A 21,793-nucleotide genomic window follows, 5' to 3' on the forward strand; every position below is an offset into this window, starting at 1 on the left:
ATGAGTCACCGAGACATTATTCCTACCTATCCTCCAACCACTTATTAGCCCTTCCCTATCTGCTTTAGAAATCATTCTATTGAGCACATCTATCACAAGTGTGAACAAAAAGGGTGAAAGAGGATCTCCTTGCCTGAGCCCTCTATATCTAGGAAGAAATCTTTGACCCCTCCATTAGCTAGAACTGAAAACTGGCAAGATGTTATGCATCCACTCACCCACCTGCACCATCTATCACCAAATCCACATTTTCTTGGTACTTCTAATAGAAAATCCTAATCCACTGAGTCATAGGCCTTCTTAATGTCCAGCTCCTTCTCTCTGTTTGATTTGGTTGTTGGGGGTAAATTTGGTTCAATCAAAACCTTTTCAATCCCTACATCCAAAGGAGGCTTTGGTGCATTTTCCTTTCTGGGTGTTTTCTTGTAAACCTTCAAAGAAGAATCCTGCCCCTCCAAACTGAAACTCTTTACCTGCATGTTTTCTGGAAAGGATTTGTTTGCAAGAATAGATGTACCCTGATCATCCTTTAAAGCTGCTGCTAAGTTCCCATCATCCTTGTGTGGCACATCAGTTGTTGAAGTCTTTAACTTGTCAGCCTTGTCTTCCACCTTATTTTGCTTCTCCCCTTTTCCACATCCTTCCGGAACACATTTCCTCCTCTGGGAATAGAATAGCAGTGTTTAAACTTTTGTTCTCCCACAAGTCTTTTGAATCTTGCAGATTTACACTTTCTATATCGATTGTGTTGTCTGTGTCTGAACCAGAATCACTTTCAGCTTCAGATGATAACTCTGCTTCAAGGTTTTCAAGGTCGTTCCGTCGAACTGACCTTGGATTGCAACAATCTTTGGAAAGTCGTGACAGATTTTTCGAAGGAACCCATTGTAGAGAACCTTTTCTCTGGTTTGACTTCTTCGAAGCCTTAGAAGAGCTCAATGAGGATGATTAAACTTGTCTAGCATGAATCCTTCCTCAGTCACGTGTGCTTTTAAAAACTCATATGATAACTTAAGACATGGGCCAGCTACAGTTGGTCCCATTTGAGAAGGTCCAAATGAAAGGTTAAGCCCAGCCTCACTTAACTGTTCAATCACGTGACTTTTTAAAGAGCCACCCCTTTCGGCTTGACCCGATGGCTCAACCCTCTTAATAACCGGCTCAAAATCCTTGGCCAGACTGGTTTTTCCTCTTGGAAATGAATGGTGCAGCTTGTTTGAATTTTTGGCTCCAGAAACTAACACCTGAGCAAAGGATCATTTTGCTGTCTGTCCCCTGCCTTGTAGCTCACGTATTTGACCTTCCTCACTGCCCATATCTTTTGGATGTTGAAGTTTTGCTTGCCTATTTTAATGAAACTTTCCATCTTCTTCTGAATCTCCAATCCTAGGCATCTGTGCGGGGCCTGTTCTTCCACTCAACGGAGGAAGCTAACCAGACCTGTAAAGACAGTCCTTCAACCTGAAGAGTAATCTTCCTGGGTATCTCCTCTGGTTTGACTCCATCTTCCTAGGTATCTCCTCTGCTACTCATGTTTCCACAGGTGGAAAGGCAACGCAATCACCCTGACTATCATTCCATCTTCAATGGCAAAAGGTTTCGAATTGGATGAAGGGGACCATCTATACAAAGTAAAGGTCTCCTTGTCCTCTTGAATGCTTAGAGACTCAACTTCCATCATGTTTTGAAGAGGATCAAGCACTGCCTTCGTACTGTCAAAAGGGGTTAAAATAAATGTCTTACTCAGTTCCAACTTACTAATCAACAAGTCTGCAATCTTCCTCCAATCCTTAATCTGATTTTTAGCTTGAACCACTAGCATATTGTTCCAGTGATTTTTGCTGAAATTTACATTCAGTATTGGATTGCTGTTGCAGTTTGCCATGGCTAGAAAGTCCTGGTTAAGAGTCACTCCCTCCGTCAATGGTGAGTTTCCAACAAATACTCCCTCAACTACTTCTGCAGCTTCCACCATCTTCTTCGTTTCTGGGTTCCTTCAATCTAAAAAGCCAGTCAAGATCTCAGTCACTCCTCGCCATCCTTGACTATTTTTTCCAGTAGGGAAGCAGACCATTTGTTTCCTTTTGTTACAGACTGTATAATTAAAATAGGAAGATGTTACAGACTGTATAATTAAAATAGGAAGTAAATACTAGGGAGATATGATGTTACAGACTGTATAACTAAAATAGGAAGTAAATGCTAGGGAGATATGATTTACCTTGATTGTAGGACAGATTTGTAGGAATTTGATTAGTCTTCTTTCCTAATATATTCTTTCCTAACATAGAATTTGTAACTTGTATATATACATACGAGATTGATGAATAATACAACAAATTCTTCTTCTTCTTCCTCTGTTTACTCTTATTTTACATGGTATCAGAGCATCTAGTCTCTGCTTGCCCTTTTGTTTTAAGTAAATAGTAGGTAGAGGAAAATTTCTGGGTGTTTTGGGTCACCTCCTTGGAGCAGTCAGAGCATCTAGTCTCTGCAAAGTCCGGCAGTCAGCAGCCCTGTGCGTGTGTCTCACGCACCGCCTGAAGATTCTGCCACAGTCACACGCGCCGGCACGTGGAGGCACATTTGTCGCCGGAATTTTTTTTTTCGATCGTTGTCTTTTGGCTCGCCTCGTCCTGTATAGCACATATTTGTACTTTGTTACGTGCATATCCATTCCGGTGTTTTCAACAGGTGTGTTCTGTTGATTTTCGGTGTTCAAAATATTCTGTTTATTTGAATTTTGAGATTATGGCAGACAAGAAATCAGTAGTTATGTCGGATGTTATTCCAGTGATATCAAAAATAATTGAGCATAAGCTTAATGGCTCTAATTATCTGGATTGGAGTAAAACTGTTCAACTATATTTGTTGAGTATTGCTATGGATAACCATTTGACTGATGACCCTCCTAATGATGACTCGAGAAAGTCTTGGTTGAGGGAGGATGCCCGTTTGTTCTTGCAGATACACAACTCCATTGAAAGTGAGGTGGTTGGTTTAGTCACTCACTATGGATTTGTTAAGGAATTAATGAACTATCTAGAGTTCTTGTACTCCGGAAAGGGGAATATTTCCCGCATTTATGATGTGTGCAAAGATTTTTACAGGGCAGACAAAAGCGAAAGATCTCTTACAAGATATTTCAAGGATTTCAAGAAAACATATGAAGAACTTAATATGTTGCTTCCGTTTAGTACTGATGTGATTGTTCAACAAGCTCAGCGAGAAAAGATGGCTGTTATGAGTTTTTTAGCTGGCCTACCTTAATGCTTTTGAGACTGCTAAATCTCATATTCTTTCCAGTTTAGAGATCTCTTCTCTACAAGATGCTTTCAGTAGGGTCCTTCGTACAGAATGTTCTCCACCTGTTCAGCCTAGTAGTGCCCTTGTCAGCCGCAATAATACATCTGAATCAGGGAGACAACAATACAGGAGTGGTAGTGGTAGGTCAAGTAACTATGACAGGAATACTAATACTCGTGGACAGGAGTTAGGAGAGATAGTGTGTCATTACTGTCATAAGCCAGGACATATGAAGTGGGATTGCAGGAAGTTGTAGAATAAGAAAACTCAGTCAGCCCATATTGCATCCACCACGGATACTTCTGAGAAGTCTGTTATGATATCTGCAGATGAATATGCCAAATTTGCTCAGTACCAAGAATCATTGAAACCTCAATCTACTCCTGTTACTGCCATCGTCGAGTCAGGTAAACCCAATACATGTCTTGTTTCCTCCTCTTCAAAATGGGTCATTGATTCTGGAGCTACAGATCATATGACAAGTAATTGAAGTCTGTTTTCTACCTTTTAGTCACATAAATCTACCTCTCTTGTTACTTTAGTAGATGGGTCAATATCTTGTGTTATTGGGTCTGGCACAATTAGTCCAACACCATCACTTCCTTTGTCATATGTTCTTAGTTTACCTCAGTTATCATTTAATTTAATTTCTGTTAGCAAACTCACTCGTACCCTTAATTGTTGTGTCTCATTTTTTCCTGATTATTGTTTATTTCAGGATCTTACGACGAAGAAGATTATTGGTAAGGGACATGAGTCTGGAGGTCTCTACATCCTTGATACACAAGTTCCAAGATCCATAGCCTGTTCTGGAGTTGTAACCCCTTTTGAAACACATTGTCGGTTGGGCCACCCCTCTCTCCATGTGTTAAAGCAAATTTGTCCTCAATTTCAGAGTTTGTCGTCATTAAATTGTGAATCTTGTCAGTTTGCTAAACACCATCGTCTTAGTTCGAGTCCTAGAGTCAATAAACGAGCTAATGCTCCTTTTGAATTAGTCCATTCAGATGTTTGGGGTCCGTGTCCAATTGAGTCCAAAACTGGGTTTAAGTATTTTGTTACTTTTGTTGATGATTACTCTCGTATGACATGGTTATATTTAATGAAAAATCGTTCTGAGGTGTTTTCTCATTTTTCTGCTTTCTGTGTTGAAGTTAAAACTCAATTTAATGTTTCTGTACAAATATTGAGAAGTGATAATGCTAAGGAGTACTTGTCAGAATCCTTTCAAACTTACATGCTTCAGCATGGCATTCTTCATCAAACTTCTTGTGTAGATACACCATCTCAAAATGGGGTTGCTGAACGGAAAAATAGACACCTTAAAATTGCAAGAGCTTTTTTATTTCAAATGAAGGTTCCTAAACCTTTCTGGGTTGATGCAGTTTCCACAGCATGTTTTTTGATTAACCGTATGTCTTCATCTGTCCTTCAGGGTAAGACTCCTTATCATGTTCTGTTTCCAAATAAAACATTGTTTCCTATTGAGCCTAGGGTATTTGGGTATACATGCTTTGTTCGGGATGTTCGTCCTCAGGTTACCAAACTAGATCCAAAATCTTTGAAGTGTGTTTTTCTTGGGTATTTTCGTGTTCAAAAAGGGTATAGATGTTATTGTCCTACTCTTCACAGATATCTTGTGTCAGGTGATGTTAATTTCCTAAAAGATACACCTTTCTTTCCATCTACTCCTCATTCAAGTCAGGGGGAGGATGATGATTTGTTAATCTATATTGTCACATCATTTGGTTCACATCCTATTGAATCTGCTCCTTCCAGGCCTAAGCCACCTACAGTACAGGTTTATTCTCGGTGACCAACCCCTCTAGATCCATGTTCTGCACCAGCTCCTTCGTCGGCAGATCCAGTCTCAACTGATCCTGTTCCTTCGTCATCAGAACCAGTCTCTAATGATGATCTTCCTATTGCTCTTCGTAAAGGTAAGCGTAAGTGTACTTATCCAGTATCTTCATTTGTGTTGTTATAATCATTTGTCGTCCTCTTCTTGTTCTTTTATTGCATCTCTTGATTCTATCTCTGTTCCTAAGACTGTTAAAGAAGCCCTTTCTCACCTTGAATGGCGTAATGCTATGATTGAGGAGATGAATGCTTTAGAGGACAATGGTACTTGGACCTTGGTAAATTTACCTGCAAATAAGAAGGCTATTGGGTGTAAATGGGTGTTTACAGTTAAAGTCAATCCTGATGGGTCCATTACCCGATTGAAAGCCTGTCTTGTTGCTAAAGGATATGCTCAGACTTATGGAGTGGATTATTCTGATACCTTTTCTCCTGTTACTAAACTTACTTCTGTCAGGTTGTTTATTTCTATGGCAGCTACTTATAATTGGCCCCTTCATCAGTTAGACATCAAGAATGCTTTTCTTCATGGGGATCTTCAAGAAGAAGTTTATATGGAGCAACCGCCTGGCTTTGTTGCTCAGGGGGAGTATGGGAAAGTTTGCTATCTTCATAAGTCTCTATACGGGTTGAAGCAGAGTCCTCGCGCTTGGTTTGGAAAGTTTAGTCAGGTAGTCGAGAATTTTGGTATGAAGAAAAGTAAGTCTGATCATTCTGTTTTCTTCAAGCGCTCTGTTGCTGGCATCATTTTGTTAGTTGTGTATGTGGATGATATTGTCATTACAGGGAGTGATACTACAGGGATTTCATCCCTTAAATCCTTTCTCCACACTCAGTTTCATACCAAAGATTTGGGAATGTTGAAATACTTCTTGGGCGTTGAGGTAACAAGAAGCAAGAAGGGAATATTCTTATCTCAAAGGAAATATGTACTTGACTTGTTGTATGAGACGAGAAAGTTGGGAGCTAAGCCATGTAGCACTCCAATGATTCCTAACTTGCAGCTCACAAAAGATGGTGAATTATTTGAAGATCCCGAGAGATATAGAAGATTGGTTGGAAAGTTGAATTATCTTACTGTAACTTGTCCAGATATTGCATATTCAGTTAGTGTGGTGAGTCAGTACATGTCCTCTCCAACAGTTAATCACTGGACATCTGTAGAATAAATTTTGTGCTACTTAAAAGGAGCACCTGGGCGAGGAATTTTGTATGGCAATCATGGTCATACTAGAATTGAATGTTTTTCAGATGCTAACTGGGCAGGATCCAAGGAAGATCGAAGGTCTACTTCAGGCTATTGTGTATTTGTTGGAGGGAATCTAGTTTCATGGAAAAGCAAGAAGCAGAATGTTGTCTCACGTTCGAGTGCAGAATCGGAATATAGAGCTATGGCCAAGTCTGTGTGTGAAATAATGTGGATATATCAGCTTCTGACTGAAGTAGGTCTTAAAACTTCAGTACCAGCCAAGTTGTGGTGTGATAACCAAGCTGCTCTTCACATTGCATCTAATCCTGTTTTTCATGAACGAACTAAGCATATCGAGATTGATTGCCATTTTGTTCGTGAAAATATTCAGCAAGGTTTGATTTCCACAGGTTATGTGAAAACAGGAGAACAACTGGGAGATATCTTCACGAAGGCTCTTAATGGGGTTAGGTTTGATTATCTTTGTAACAAGCTGGGCATGATTAATATCTATGCTCCAGCTTGAGGGGGAGTGTTACAAACTGTATAATTAAAATAGGAAGATGTTACAGACTGTATAATTAAAATAGGAAGTAAATGCTAGGGAGATATGATGTTACAGACTGTATAACTAAAATAGGAAGTAAATACTAGGGAGATATGATTTACCTTGATTGTAGGACAGATTTGTAGGAATTTGATTAGTCTTCTTTCCTAATATATTCTTTCCTAACATAGAATTTGTAACTTGTATATATACATACGAGATTGATGAATAATAACAAATTCTTCTTCTTCCTCTGTTTACTCTTATTTTACACCTTCCTTTGTCAAAGAACTTTGAAAGAGATATGGATAAACCTTTTGCGTTCTGTTTACTTTCCACCACATATCTCCTGCCAGACTGTGTTATTTTCCTTCCAGCATGTCTATTTTCCTTTTATTGCTGCTTTTTGCAAAAAAATCCTTCAGCCATTCGATTATCTCCAAGCCTTCCACCAGAACTGTAGCTTTCTTCAACTCCCTTATTTTCAAGCTATGACACCCTTTGATTCTTATTTCTTCAAATGTAAAGCCTTTAGCCTCCACTTTCAGAGCTTTCCTCCACCTTGTCACCTCCACAAAGCCCTGTGAGCTTTCCATTTTCCAAAGATATTAGTTCAATTATTGTACAATATTGGATTTAATTGATCATCTAGGATTCTTTATAGCTACAGAACCTTCAGCAGAAACTGCATAGTCACACACCAACCCTTTCCTTCTCAAATCGACTCCAGTCCTTCCAACTATTACTTCTACTGGACAATCATTAAGCCTTCTTTGAATAACAATGTTGTCCTCCACGTCATGACAACCAGTCCTTTAACTACAAACTGAATCCTTCCTAACATGCTTCAACGATGTCTTTGAAGAAGCCAAATGATATTCAAGACACAAAATATCTGGCTCCAATGTCCAAAAGTAGAAAAGTCTGTACTCGATCTCGTGTTGGAACGTGCATCTCCCGGATCTTGCCACTCAGAACCACCTGGATTGACATGTTCCTTGACATCCATTTAAATCTTCGGAAATCATTCAACTGCCATGTCACCCCTTCCCCTCTCTGCAACCATTTTATCACAGTTTTTGAGTCTCCCTCGATTATCAGTCTATTAATACCCAACTCTTTAGCCTTCTCAACCCCATATGCTGCAGCTAGAAACTCAATGCTTGAAGGGCCTGGGTTACCCACACAACTCCTATCAAAGTTCAGCTTCTTCCAACCATCTGTTGAAGGGGACCAAGTCTCAAAAAACTGTCATCCCATAGATGATGATGTGACAATAAGTCCCCAAACCCTGAAAAAGTCTTCGACCTTAAAAGCTGAAAACAGCTTCAAGCTTTTTACCCAATGTGCCACCCTCAATGTTATTGTTTCAACTAAAGCTTCCTTGCATTTTTCTTTACTTTCGAATATTCTATCATTTCTTTCCTCCCAAATGGTCCAAAGTATTGCTGCTCTAGTACACCTCCAAAGAATCCTATCCCTCCTTGTCTTACCACTGATACCATTAGGGTTGAATAAACCTTCCACCCTGTCAGGAGAGGACCACTTGCACCCAAAAAGGGAAGTAAACCAATTCCAAATAAAACTGACAAAATGGCAAGATATAAGGTGGAAAGCAGTCTCATCACTCAACTTAGACAGGACACACCAGTTAGGGAACAAGCACCAATTTGATCTTTTCCTTTGAAGTACATCAAAGGTATTAATACAACCATGAAAAACTTCCCAACAAAAAGCACTAATTTTAGGGGGAGTAGGAGGGCACTAAATTTCTTTGACTGGGAAAGGAAGAGAAGATTGTGTGGCAACCAACGAATGTAAAAAGGATTTACGAGAAAACGACCCATCAGAATTAGGACCCAAAATCCTAGAATCTGACCCACCTTCCCCCAAGAATACTGAATTCAGCAATCCTAACAGCTCAGACACTGCAAGAAGTTCAAACTCTCTGAGGTTCCTGTTAAATCCAAAGTTCCAATTCAACCCTGGAAGGTGAGATGGTTGACTTAGGAAATCTGAAATAGGCTTACCTTTGAACCTGGACAGATCACAAAGAGAAGGAAATTTCTCACCCAAAGGAGTATCCCCAATCCACACATCCTCCCAAAATCTGATTTTATTACCAGAAGACAAGTCATATCTGATATAATTTAGGAATGTAGGGAGAACATCATGGATTGCCTTCTAGGGACCAGCCAAGTTAGCCCTACGGAGACATCCAACATCCCATCCGTCTCGACATGCCATGAATTCTTGCAACCACTCTGTGCCATAATTTCTCATTTTCATTTGGAAACCTCCAAAGTCATTTGCTAAGCAAAGCCCGATTCTTCAATCTAACATTACCTATTCCCAAACCCCCTTCTTCTTTCAATTTCTTCACCTTTTCCCATCTAACCAAATGATCCTTCTTTTTTCCCCCCGACTCTCAAAGAAAAGCCCTCATGATTTTTTCAATTTTCCTTACTATCCCTTGTGGCATCCTAAACACTGACATATAATACACGGGAAGATTTGCTAAAGTGGACTTAATTAGGGTTATTCTCCCCCCAATGAGATATAATTCCTTTTCCATGCAGCCAAGTGTTTCTCAATCCTTTCCCCCACCAGAGACCAAAAACTAGTAGATCTAGGGTTGTCTCCAAGAGGTAAACCCAAGTATTTCATTAGTCACTCACCTTTCTCACAGCCTAGGGAATTTGCCAGAAATCTCACTTCATCCTCTTCAATGTTGGTTCCAACCAATAAGCTCTTTGACCAATTAATCCTCAAATTAGACATCCTCTCAAAGAGTTTCACAACCAGCCTCAGATTTTCCACTCCCTCCCTACTTTCTCCATCACAAAAAATAAGAATATCATCTGCGAACTGTAAATGAGTGACTAAAACATTATCCCTCCCAACTGACCAACCCCTGAATAATTAATTGCACACCATTTGCTCTTGAAATCAATTTACTTAGGGCTTCAACAATCAAAGTAAATAGAAAGGGAGAAAGGGGGTCAGCCTGCCTGAGCCCCATGGTCCATTAACTATTACTGAAAAGTGACTAGTTTGTAGGCATCCCATGGTCCATTTATACCACAAGTTTCCAAAGCCACACCTCCTCATAATTTCAATCAAGAAGTTCCAACCCATTAAGTCATAGGCTTTTTCCAAATCCAGTTTGATAGCCACTCCCTTCCTCTTTAATCTCTTTTGAGACTCCACACATTCATTGGCAATTAAGATTTGATCAATAATCTGTCTATCCTGCACAAAGGCCCCTTGATAGAATTCATTAAACACTCTAATCAGATCTCCTTTAATTATGTCCCAACAATCTTGATAGAATGCCATTGTGAAACCATCGGGTCCTGGTGATTTTGATCTATTCATATAAAAGATTGCTTCCTTAATCTCTCCCTCTTCAAACCTTTTTTTCACAAATTGGACTTGAGTCTCCCCCAATGTCTCCCAATCAATGCCTTCAATCCTCCACCTCTCAATTAGGGGTCTTCTATAAATTGACCTAAAATGCTCTAAGAATGTTTTAGCAATCTCACCTTGGTCCGTGATCTCATTTTCCCCCACCACTAAAGAGGTAATCATGCACTTACTTCTCCTTCCATTTGCAATGGCATGGAAAAATTTTGTATTTCCATCACCTTCTTTGATCCATCTCTCTCTTGACTTTTGCTTCCAGCATATTTCCTCTCTCAATAAGGTCTCCCCTAGCTCTTTCTTCAAATTCCATCTCAGCTCCTTTTCACCTTCACCTAATGTTCCTTCTACCTCTTTGCTATCTATTGCCTCAATCTGAGAAATCAAATCAGCTTTCTTCTCCTCTGTTTCGACTGCTGCTATAGTAGTCCGAACAAGAAGAAGAAGAAGAAGAAGAAGAAGAAGAAGAAGAAGAAGAGAAGAAGAAGGGTCAGTCGAAAATCTGATGGTTAACCCATCCAATCGACCCCCTTAATCTATATTAGATTCTAATGATGTTTACAAAGACAGAAATGCCCTTACTTAAGTGTGGGGTAGAGTAACTCTAATAACACTGCCACATAAGCAAGTTACTTAATAAACAGAAGAAGACTAAACTACCCCTATTCGGCACATCTTAACACTCCCCCTCAAGCTGGAGAATATATGTCATATAATCCCAGCTTGTTACATAGATAGTTCACTTTCCCTGAGCTTAGAGCTTTTGTAAACAAATCTATCCACTAGTCATTGGAGCCCACATGTTCTGTATTTATCTCTCCGGCAAGAACCTTCTCTCTCACAAAGTGGCAATCAACCTCTATGTGCTTTGTTCTCTCATGAAAGACAGGATTGGATTAGATATGGAGTGCAGCTTGGTTGTCACAGTACAATTTCATAGGTTTATCCATGTGAAACCCAATTTCTTGTAGGAGATTCCTCAGCCACACTTATTCACAGGTAGTGTGAGCCATGGCCCTATATTCAGCTTCAACACTGCTTCTGGCTACAACCGTCTGCTTTTTACTCTTCCATGTCACAAGATTTCCTCCCAGAAATGTGTAATAGCCTATAGTAGATCTTCTGTCACTCACTGAGCCTGCCCAGTCTGCATCTGTATACCCAACTACTTCAAGTTTTCCTCCTGGTTTATACAATAGCCCACGGCCTGGAGCTCCTTTCAGATACCTCACAATTCTAAGGACTGCATCCCAGTGAGGTATATGAGGGTTCTGCATGAATTGGCTCACCGCACTGACTGCAAAGGAGATGTCGGGTCTCGTGATAGTCAGATAGTTCAGCTTTCCCACTAGTCGTCTATACCTTCCAGGATCTTCAAATACTTCTCCTGTATCACTGCTCAACTTAACATTTGGTTCCATAGGGGTCTCAGCTGGTTTTGCACCTGACAGTCCTGTTTCTTCCAATAGATCAAGGACATATTTCCTTTGGCACAGATTCACACCTTGTTTTGACCTGGCAACCTCTATTCCCAAGAAATACTTTAATGTTCCAAGGTCCTTTGTTTGAAAATGATTTTGTAGAAATACCTTTAGTTTGCCAATCCCCAATTAATCACTACCAGTGATGACAATATCATCCACATAGACCACTAATAAAATCTTCCCAGCTTCTGAGTCATAGTTGAACACTGAGTGATCAACCTGGCATTGCTTCATTCCAAAACTCTTCACCACTTCGTTGAACTTCCCAAACCAAGCACGTGGAGATTGCTTCAACCCATAAATTGCTTTCTTCAGGTTGCACACCTTACCACCCTCCCCCTGAGCAACAAACCCAAGTGGTTGCTCCATATATACCTCCTCCACTAGATCACCATGGAGGAAGGCATTCTTTATGTCAAGTTGAAGGAGAGGCCAATCATACATAACTGCCAAGGAAATTAGGACACGAACGGAACCAATTTTAGCCACCGGAGAGAATGTCTCCATGTAGTCCACACCATACAACTGTGAGTAACCTTTAGCAACAAGTCTGGCCTTCAAACGCTCCACACTACCATCTGACAAGTATTTCACAGTATACACCCATTTACAGCCCACAACATGCTTACCAGGTGGGAGAGTAGTAAGTTCCCACGTTTGAGTATGTTGAAGAGCAGAAAGTTCCTCCTCCATTGCCCGCCACCATCCAGGTGAACTAAGAGCTTCTTGAACATTGTTAGGTATGGAAATAGAAGACAAAAGTGAAACAAACTAGCGATGTGAGGTAGAAAGATGAGATAATGAAACAAAATTGGAAATGGGATGGAGTGTAGAACTACGTTTACCTTTCCGTAAGGCAATGGGTAGGTCAAGATCTGAAGGTTCAGCAATAGGAGCCATGAGAGGATCCGCAGATGAGGTAGAAGCAGGAGGAGGGGCCGGTGTCGTTCGTCGTATATACACTTGTTGGATCGGTGGTCGTTCAGTGGTGACCTGCGCTGGATGAGGAGATGAGTCTACTCCAACAACAACCTCTAGAATAGAATCATTGACAGGAAGAGGAAGAGGAGGTAAGGGTGAGGACAAGGGTGCTTCATGACTGGAGAAGAAGGGGACAAACTCAAAAAAGGTGACATCAGGGCAGACATAGCACTTTTGGGCAATGGGATTATAACACTTGTACCCTTTTTGAGTCCAAGAGTAGCCAAGGAAGACACATTTAATTGAGCGTGCATCTAGCTTGTCTATTCCAGGACTCAGATTATGAACAAAGCACATACAACCAAAGACACGAGGAGTTAATGGAAACGGAGATAAAATGGGAGGGGACCGACCATGGAGAATAAAAGAGGGCATCCGATTAATGAGAAAACATGCAGTGAGTACAACATCACTCCAAAACCGTTTAGGAACATTCATGTGGTGAAGCATAGACCGAGCAATTTCAAGAAGATGACGATTCTTCCGTTTAGCCACCCCATTTTGTTGAGGGGTGAAAGCACACGAGGTCTGATGAATAATGCCATGTTGTTCTAAATACTGTTGAAATGCAGTAAGAAAGTATTCACGACCATTATCTGAACGGAGAACTTTGATTGGAACACCGAATTGTGTGTGTATTTTAGCATGGAATTTTTGAAAAATGGAAAATAATTCACTTCTTTCTTTCATTAAGTAAATCCATGTCATTCTTGAACAATCATCAATAAAGGAGACAAAATACTTGTACCCATTATAAGACTCTATTTTGATTGGACCCCAAACATCTGAATGAACCAAAGAAAAAGGACTCAACATACGACTCTCAACTCTTGGACTGAAGGACACACGACGGTGTTTACCAAACTAACATGACTCACATTGTAAAACTGACAATTGACTCAATGATGGAACCAACATCTTGAGAACCTTGAGAGATGGATGTCCTAGTCGGCAATGCCATTGTAGAGGAGTAAGGGAAGTCTGAAGTGCAATTGAAGATCCACCGCCGTCAAGGTAATACAATCCACCAGCTTCATGCCCTCCACCAATCTTCTTCACCGTCTTGAGATCGTGAAAAACACAAGTGGAAGGAAAGAAGGTAACAGAACAGTTAAGAGTTTTGGTTATTTTACTAACAGACATAAGATTGAATGGAAACTTAGGTACATATAAAACAGATGATAAGGGAACAGAAGCCAAATCAACATTACCAACACCACAGATGGGAGATGAGGACCCATTGGCAAGTGTAACAGTTTGTGATGTGGAGGTTTCAGAAAGAGAAGAGAACACACCTGGAGTCCCGGTCATATGATTTGAGGCTCCAGAGTCAATAATCCAGGAAAGAGTTTTAGATGACATGCAAGCAATACCTGATTGGGCGTATGTGGCAGTGGTATGCTGTGAAGTAGTTTGAAGGAACCGTTCATACTCATCACGCGGAACACTCACCATCTCCCTCCCAGAAGTAGATGTAGATGTGGGAGGTGTTCGGTCTGCTAGTTTACTGTCACTAATAGCAACCTCGCCTGTTACAGCATGATTAGCCCATTTAGAGGGAGGGCCATGTAGGTCATAACAGAAACTCACTGTGTGTCCATCCCTACCACAGTGAGTACACTTCCTTGTAGAGTTATTTTTTCCTCTGCCATGGCCTCCCCCTGAGTCACGGCCACCCCGACCAATCATGGAATTGCCATGGCCCCCTCTGGAATGACCTCCCCCTCTTGTACTATGTCCACCACCTCTAGCTGTCACAAGTGCTGATCTATCATACTGTGTGGGGTTCTCTGTCTGGCCCAAAGAAATTCTACGAAGTCTTGAGAATACTTCCTCAAGTGTAGGAAGAGTAGAGCCCCCCAATATTTGAGCTCTAACTGGTTCATATTCCGACTTCAGCCCCACTAAAAATCTTGTAACATCTAGCTGCTTCCTTTGCTGTTGCTGAACTTGAATATCTGGAGTAAGGGGATGATAAACATTGAGTTCATTCCTTATATTCTTCATGCAGGCATAGTACTCTTCTAGTGTTTTGGTTCCTTGTTGTAAATCAAAGTACTCCTGATACAGCTGATATACTCTTGTTGTGTTATCTTGTTCAGAATATAGCTTCTTAGCATGCTCCCATATATCCTTAGCTGTATCAAGGAACATGAAGTTGGCACTGATTTTGGGTTCCATACTATTCCACAGCCAAGTCATGATTTGAGCATCTTCTTGTTCCTAATCATCAAACCCTAGAGAGTCAACCGGTGGCTTCTCATCTCTTACATGCTTTACTTTCTTCTTTTCCTTGAGAAAAACTTCCACTGATTTAGCCCATGGAACATAGTTCTCCCCATTTAGCTTAATTGCGGTCATTTGTACCCCTAGGTAGTCGGAGGAAATTACTACACTAGGTTTCTGATCATTGTAGCCATCTCCTATTGCTGCCATTGTACTCTTTCACAGTTGTCTCTAACTTTACTTCTCAGCTACAAGCTGATTGATGTTGTTCACAGTTTGATATTTCAACACCTATTGCAGCCTCAAAACACCATAGTGGAAGCACACACTTGTTCTTATTCACACTACTGCTGACTTCACACACTTACGTCCCACATAAGCATCAGTTTACCATTCACTAATCACAAGTAGAGGCCCTCTTACAACCACTCAAGCACCACAACACAGCCAAATCTGCTGCACCCAGTTCAGACTTGTTTAACACACTTAAGAGGGCATTACACAACCACAAGGAGTTCGGCAAGGTCACTGCATTCTACCTTACACCACTCGGCCACTTACAGCAGCCCTAACACCATTCAACAACTTACAGCAGCCCTACACCATTCGGCTACTGCACACACAGCCCTTCCTAGGGCAACAATGAACCTAGTTCTCTAGGTTCTACTCAATACTAACAGCTTCTTGTAGGGTTTCTGCCTAGAAATATAAGTAACACTAGAAGAAGAGAGAACCGACCTTCCTTTGAGAATATCAATCAACCATTCACTGCTGAAGTCACTTTCCTTGTTGAAGAAGGTTATGCACAGCAGAGAGACAAGCTGTAATGTTCCTGACCTAGGGCGAACCAGTTCTCTCCATCGACTGACCAGAAACGAAGGTGAAGAGTCACGAACAATGCTGAGGTGCTTTACCAACTGACGTAGGTCAGGAGCCTGGCTCTGATACCATGTTTCGACTGCTGCTACAGTAGTCCGAACAGGAAGAAGAAGAAGAAGAAGAAGAGAAGAAGAAGGGTCAGTTGAAAATCTGATGGTTAACCCATCCAGTCGACCCACTTAATCTATATTAGATTCTAATGATGTTTACAAAGACAGAAATGCCCTTACTTAAGTGTGGGGCAGAGTAACTCTAATAACACTGCCACATAAGCAAGTTACTTAATAAACAGAAGAAGACTAAACTACCCCTATTCGGCACATCTTACCATACTCCAATCTCCCAAACTTCTCCTTATTCCACTCCTCGATCTCCTTTTTCAACAAGTGGAGCTTCTTTAGGAACTTTTGGCCTTCCCACATTGTGGGTGCGACCAAACTATTCCACCAAACCTTCCTTAGGAATTGAATGGAGTTGGGCCATTGGTGTCTCCGGAAGCGTGTCGTTAACCATTTTGGAACACCAGTTTCAATATTTATAAATTTACCGATTCTCAAAACAACTACAAACGCAGTTAATGGTGAGAAAGGGGTTCTATCCACAGGGAAGCGAGGGAAAAATCACTACGTACTTTAATTCGGACAAAATAACACGATGGGAAGTTGTAGAAACACAACTTTAATTAATTAAATTGGAACCCATTAAAATAAAATTCTAACAATTCTGAAAGCGAAAAGTGCAGAAAAATAAATAAATAACAAAAATAAATAAATAAAAGAAACTAAATGAAAAGTCTGCAACTCGGTCGGAGGTAGTAGTCTCCGAAAAATAAATAAATAACAGAAATAAATTAAATTGGAACCCATTAAAATAAAATTCTAACAATTCTGAAAGCGAAAAGTGCAGAAAAATAAATAAATAACAGAAATAAATAAATAAAAGAAACTAAATGAAAAGTCTGCAACTCGATCAGAGGTAGCAGTCTCCGGATCTCTCCTTTGACCCTCGAACTCCTCGAGCTAGGCCTTCTGTCTTACTTGTCTGAATCCCAGATCTGCAGAAAAGAAAACAAAAAATAAACTAGATAAAAGTAAATTGCAGAAAGGAAGAATAAGACTAGAAATTAAAGAACGGAAGTTAAATCTAAAACGAAAGTAAACTAGTTGGGATCCGAATCCAATCCAGAGGTGGCAGTAGTGGCTAGGTGAACTGCAAGTAGGAACCCCTCCTCTTGCCTGGGCGTTCTCTTCCTCTACCCTTGAACTTCTCAAGATCAGCCTTCCGTCTTACTTGGGGGTAGAATCCAACCCCTTCTCAGGCCCCCTTGGGTCATTTTTTTAGAGAATGGTGGATAAAACTGGGATTAGAGAGAAAGAGGGGGGCGGCAGCTGGGTTTTGGCAAAAATATGGGCGCCCTAGGGTTTAGAATGAAGGGTTAGGATGGTTCTAAGGTGATCCTAAGGCTGAGAAGAGAAGGAGAGGGCGCTCAATATTATGTAGGGCTGAGATTTGGGTGCCCAGAATTGAATGGTGGAGATTAGGGCGCCTAGGGCTGAAAGGTGGAGATTAAAAGGAATGGGTGGCGCCCTAGAGTGAATGGCTGAGATAGAGAGTGGAATAGAGGGCTGAGATCTAGTGGCTAAGGGCTGAATGGTGAGGATTATAAGTTAGGTGGCGCCCTAGGGTTAGAATGCTAAAAAGAGAGTGCCCTAGAATGAATGGTGGAGATTAGAAGGGATGGAAGGTGAGGATTTAGTAGTTAGGGGTGGCTAGGGTTTGTTAGAGATGAAAAGAATGAGTGGAGAGTCACCCTAGGGTTTGCTAGGGAGAGGGGAGTATGCTAATACAGTAGGAGGGGCGCCATTCTGGGTTTAGCAGCTAGGAGGCGCCTTCCTGTGTTCAGTTTTTCACAAAAACACCCCCTCTCTCAGCTGGACTTCACACCAGCTTCCCAAAAACTGCATTTCAGCCATGAAACTTCCCCAGTTTTCCACAAGATTTGCACAAAGACCCTCAGAGGTCACAATATTGAATTTAACTGGGAAAAGGGGACATTTTGTCTATTCTAAGGCCTAAAATACCCCTGAAATGATGGCCTTAAGGCATCAAAATACAGAGTTATCAGCCACCATCACTGGTTCTCTCAAACAAATAGATGGGCCAATGGTCTAAGGTTATTCTAGGTAGATTTCTCCCAACTAACCCTGGCCAATGCTTTTCCCAGTCAGGTGAAACTAAAAACCTATCAAGCTTGGATAGGATAGGGGATGTTTGAAGGTTTGACCAAGTATAATAGGATTGCCCTAGAGGAATATCTCTTAGCTCAAAAGCTTCAATAAAGGAGTTGAACTTTCTCATACTCAATTTAGTTCCTTGCCTAACTCTAGTTGTCTCACTCACAAACCTTACTACATTGAAATCTCCCCCTAAACACCAAGGCCCTCCCCAGACTTAGAACTTTTCAACACCAACCCTTCTTTCTTCCTAGATCTATACCCACTCCTCACATGAGTCCCTTTCCTTTTTACCACCCCTACTCCATCTAAAAGACCTGCCCAATCTCTTTGAAAACTTCTTGAACCTTCCCAAATTCCCTCCCTCTTGAAACTTTTAACTTATCCCACCAATCTCTTCTGCGTAAAACCATTGACTCTTTCTTCTGAAAGTGGATCCCACTCAAGCCCCTCTCATCACAAGAGCCCGCAAGTGTTGGTTCCCCTTCCTCTCTCAAACCAAACTTAGCCAACCCTTCTAATTCTTTATTCCCTTAGTCGCTACCTTCTTTTTGTCCCTCGAATTGAGGCACTTGCGAGCTTTCCCTTTCCTCACCTTAATGCTCCCCTTCCTTCATCGTGTCTCTCCCACCTAGCCCTTTAACTTCCTTGCTCTTTGATACCATTACCTTCCATGTAACCTTCAGCATGAATCACCTCCGTTTTCCTATCATTCAAAATTGCTTTTCTACCCTTTAACTTCCTTAATACTAGCTTCCCCCACTTTCCAAAATACAGTCTTATTGCAAATAAGTTCCTTCTCCACACTAAAGGTCACATCCTCACCTTCAATCATGATTCTTCACTCGTAAATTCTCCAGCAATATGAAACTCCAACAAGTTTGAGATAACAGAAAGGCCCTCCAATTCCACCAAGATTCTTGCCATGCCCACCCTCTCCCAACCTCCCACAATGCTCGCCAATCTCTTTGAAAGCAATTATAGATCGTGCACATAACGGAATACCAACCACCACAATCCAAACCACATGCCTCCTCTTTTCTTTGTGAATTTCTCCTTCCACTGGAAAGCACCAGCTCAACCTGAGATCCCAATTCCTTACCTTCAAATTTTCCAATTCAAGAACCCAATCCACATCTGACCTCTCATAGAACATAAACAGAAATGTCCTTCCTACAAGTCTCCTCACCCTCATCACCTCCTTCCCCCACTCTAACATCCCTCAGACTTCGACCTCTTCCAACTCAACTCCCACAAATCTACCATTGAGACTTGCCTGCAACACCTTCATCCTTTCACTCATCCTCCTGACCTGCCTAACATCAATGTGACACTCCATGGTCCAGAGTGTCACATTGTAACACCTCCTGCAAAAAAAAAAGAAACAAAAAAAAAAAACAAAACTCGTAAGTCGTAACTATGCCAATCGAAGTCAAGTTGTACATTAATATCTACTATATCAAAAATATTCCAAAAAGCCATTCTAAAAGAAGCCGACACATCAACTTTTACAATGTTTTCAAACTTGGGCAAAACCTAATGTCCAATAGAAGTCAAGTTGTGCACAATCATCTAGGCTCCCTTGCTTTTCCATAAAAGATTCATATGTTCCTCTTTCTATAAACCCCAACAGGTTCTGAACAAAATTATAATCCAAGTTTTGTCATTTCACCCACTATCATGAGAAACAGTGAAGTTATTTCTTATGAGTGGGCAGGACTGAATACCATTTCACCTAGATTTTTTTTGGTACTCTGCCATTTCACCCACTCCCAAATGACATCATATTGGTGAGTCGTTGGGTTTTATTAAAGGTTATTAACTTCCTTTTGTCCATCCTAAATAGAAAGAAAAGTAAAGTATCTACCATAATGCTTAAAGCACTTGAAGTTACACCAAAATGAGCATCTTTTGGGAATTTCATAATATGTTATCTATAAGTTGTGGTTCTTTAATCTCTAATTCATCCTATTGCTGTATGTGTGTTATTGGCACAAATGTATGGATGCCTTGACTTTTACAGTTCATTTGTTGAGTCTTCTTAATGTTTGTTCCTCCACCCATAGTTCACATGCTCTGTTTTATATATGCTGTAAATTTGAGATCCACTGATCACTATTTTGTTGTTCTTAAGTTTGTTGAAATCCATGATCATCACATTCTTTCTACTGTGGTTGGTTTCAATTTGCACTCGTTCTACTAATTTTCCACATTTTATTACAATAGGTGATCCTGTGAAGATGGCAATGGCCAATGTTGATGATAGACTTCCTCCTGCACAAACACTAGAACAATTGTCTGGAAATCTTACTGCTTTATTACCACGTCTGTCAGTAAGAATCTGCTTTCTTTGCTTACAATTTCCCTGTCATTGAAGTTCTTGGTTGCGCATGGGCAAGCTTCTTTTTAGTGGTAACGGATCTGCAACTTTATTAATAAAAAATAAGAGATAGTACAATTAAGATGGCATCAAGAAATGCCAAATAAAGGAAAATAAAGAGGGATAGCTCCATCATGTTATACAATATCCCATGATAAAGATTACCAATAAAAGTCCCATTTGGGGGGGGGGGGGGCGGGGGAGTAGGGCCTCGATATGAATGTTCTTACTGCCTCTTCCCTTGCAAGCTATCTGCTGAAAGAGTTTTCAGCTCTATGAACTCAACTAAACAAGCTATCTAGTTGGTTGGATAGATCTTTAACTTTCTGAATTTCCATTTAGAAGGCTACCAATCTATGATTACCTGAGATTTGCTTCCACCATTAGGTTGTTGTAATGCAGAGAAAGTGCTATGCATAGCTCCTGCAGTAGAGATAGAAGTTCTGTTCATATGGAATCCCTCTGCTTATTGGCTCCACAAATATGAAAGCATGTCATTGATGGTTCCTGATCCTTGAAAACTCCCCCAAGTCCCGAAGCTCCAGGATTTCCCAGGCTGCACTTATTTTAATTTGATCTGATTTGAAGGTGTGGTTCTTATTGACTACTCCTAAAGGAAGATGAAAGAACATATTCCATTCTCAAATGATGTTATTGGTGAAAGGTTTGAACTCTTCCATGGTTTTGTGTCTTTTGACCAATAAGCCACTCACACTGTAATCAGCTCTACTAAGGCTTCCAGAGTTTTTGTCTTGTTTGAAAAAGTTATTGCATTTCATTCCTCCTAAACTGACCATAAGATCGCATCTTTAGTTCTTGCATCCACCTCCAAAGGAATTACCTTTCTCTCTTGTATATATATATATATATTATCATCATCATCACTATTCATTACTGTTCATCGTCATCACTGTTAATCACTCTTTCTGTTATTCCCCCATATTGGTATCAGAGCCAACATCCCTATCTATCCTTACTTCATCTCTTAATCCCTCTATGCTCTATCTTCCATATTGACCATACAATTGTTAACATCTGAACCTGTCTCTATCTAGCTTAGATCTTTGGACACTAGTAGGTACCCTAGAACCTTTGGCTAGAACCCAAAGACTGTAGCTTCTTCGGAGATATCACTGGGCTAGAACCCCAGTCGGACAGCCTAGACACCTGTCGTTTTTACCAAGGCTAGAACCCTTGAGCCAAGGTTGTTGTCGTGTTGAAGGCCGAAGAGAGTGAAGGCCGTGGAAGTTGACTGACCATATTTGGTGAAGTAAAAGGATAAGA

The 21,793-nt window shown here is 40.7% G+C and overlaps 1 protein-coding gene across 4 annotated transcripts in view; it reads left to right on the plus strand.

Moving 5' to 3' along the window:
* LOC104588945 (phytyl ester synthase 1, chloroplastic-like) overlaps nucleotides 1–21,793 on the plus strand; it is a 124,222-nt gene that overhangs the window by 28,401 nt on the left and 74,028 nt on the right. For all 4 annotated transcript variants that reach the window (XM_088902287.1, XM_088902286.1, XM_088902285.1 and 1 more), the window contains exon 7: nucleotides 20,356–20,462. In XM_088902287.1, the coding sequence (XP_088758413.1) occupies nucleotides 20,356–20,462 (107 nt within the window). The remainder of the gene's footprint in view (nucleotides 1–20,355; nucleotides 20,463–21,793) is intronic.

Source organism: Nelumbo nucifera, chromosome 3 (genome assembly GCF_055504915.1).
Source record: "Nelumbo nucifera cultivar China Antique chromosome 3, China Antique-T2T, whole genome shotgun sequence".
Lineage (NCBI taxonomy): Eukaryota > Viridiplantae > Streptophyta > Magnoliopsida > Proteales > Nelumbonaceae > Nelumbo > Nelumbo nucifera.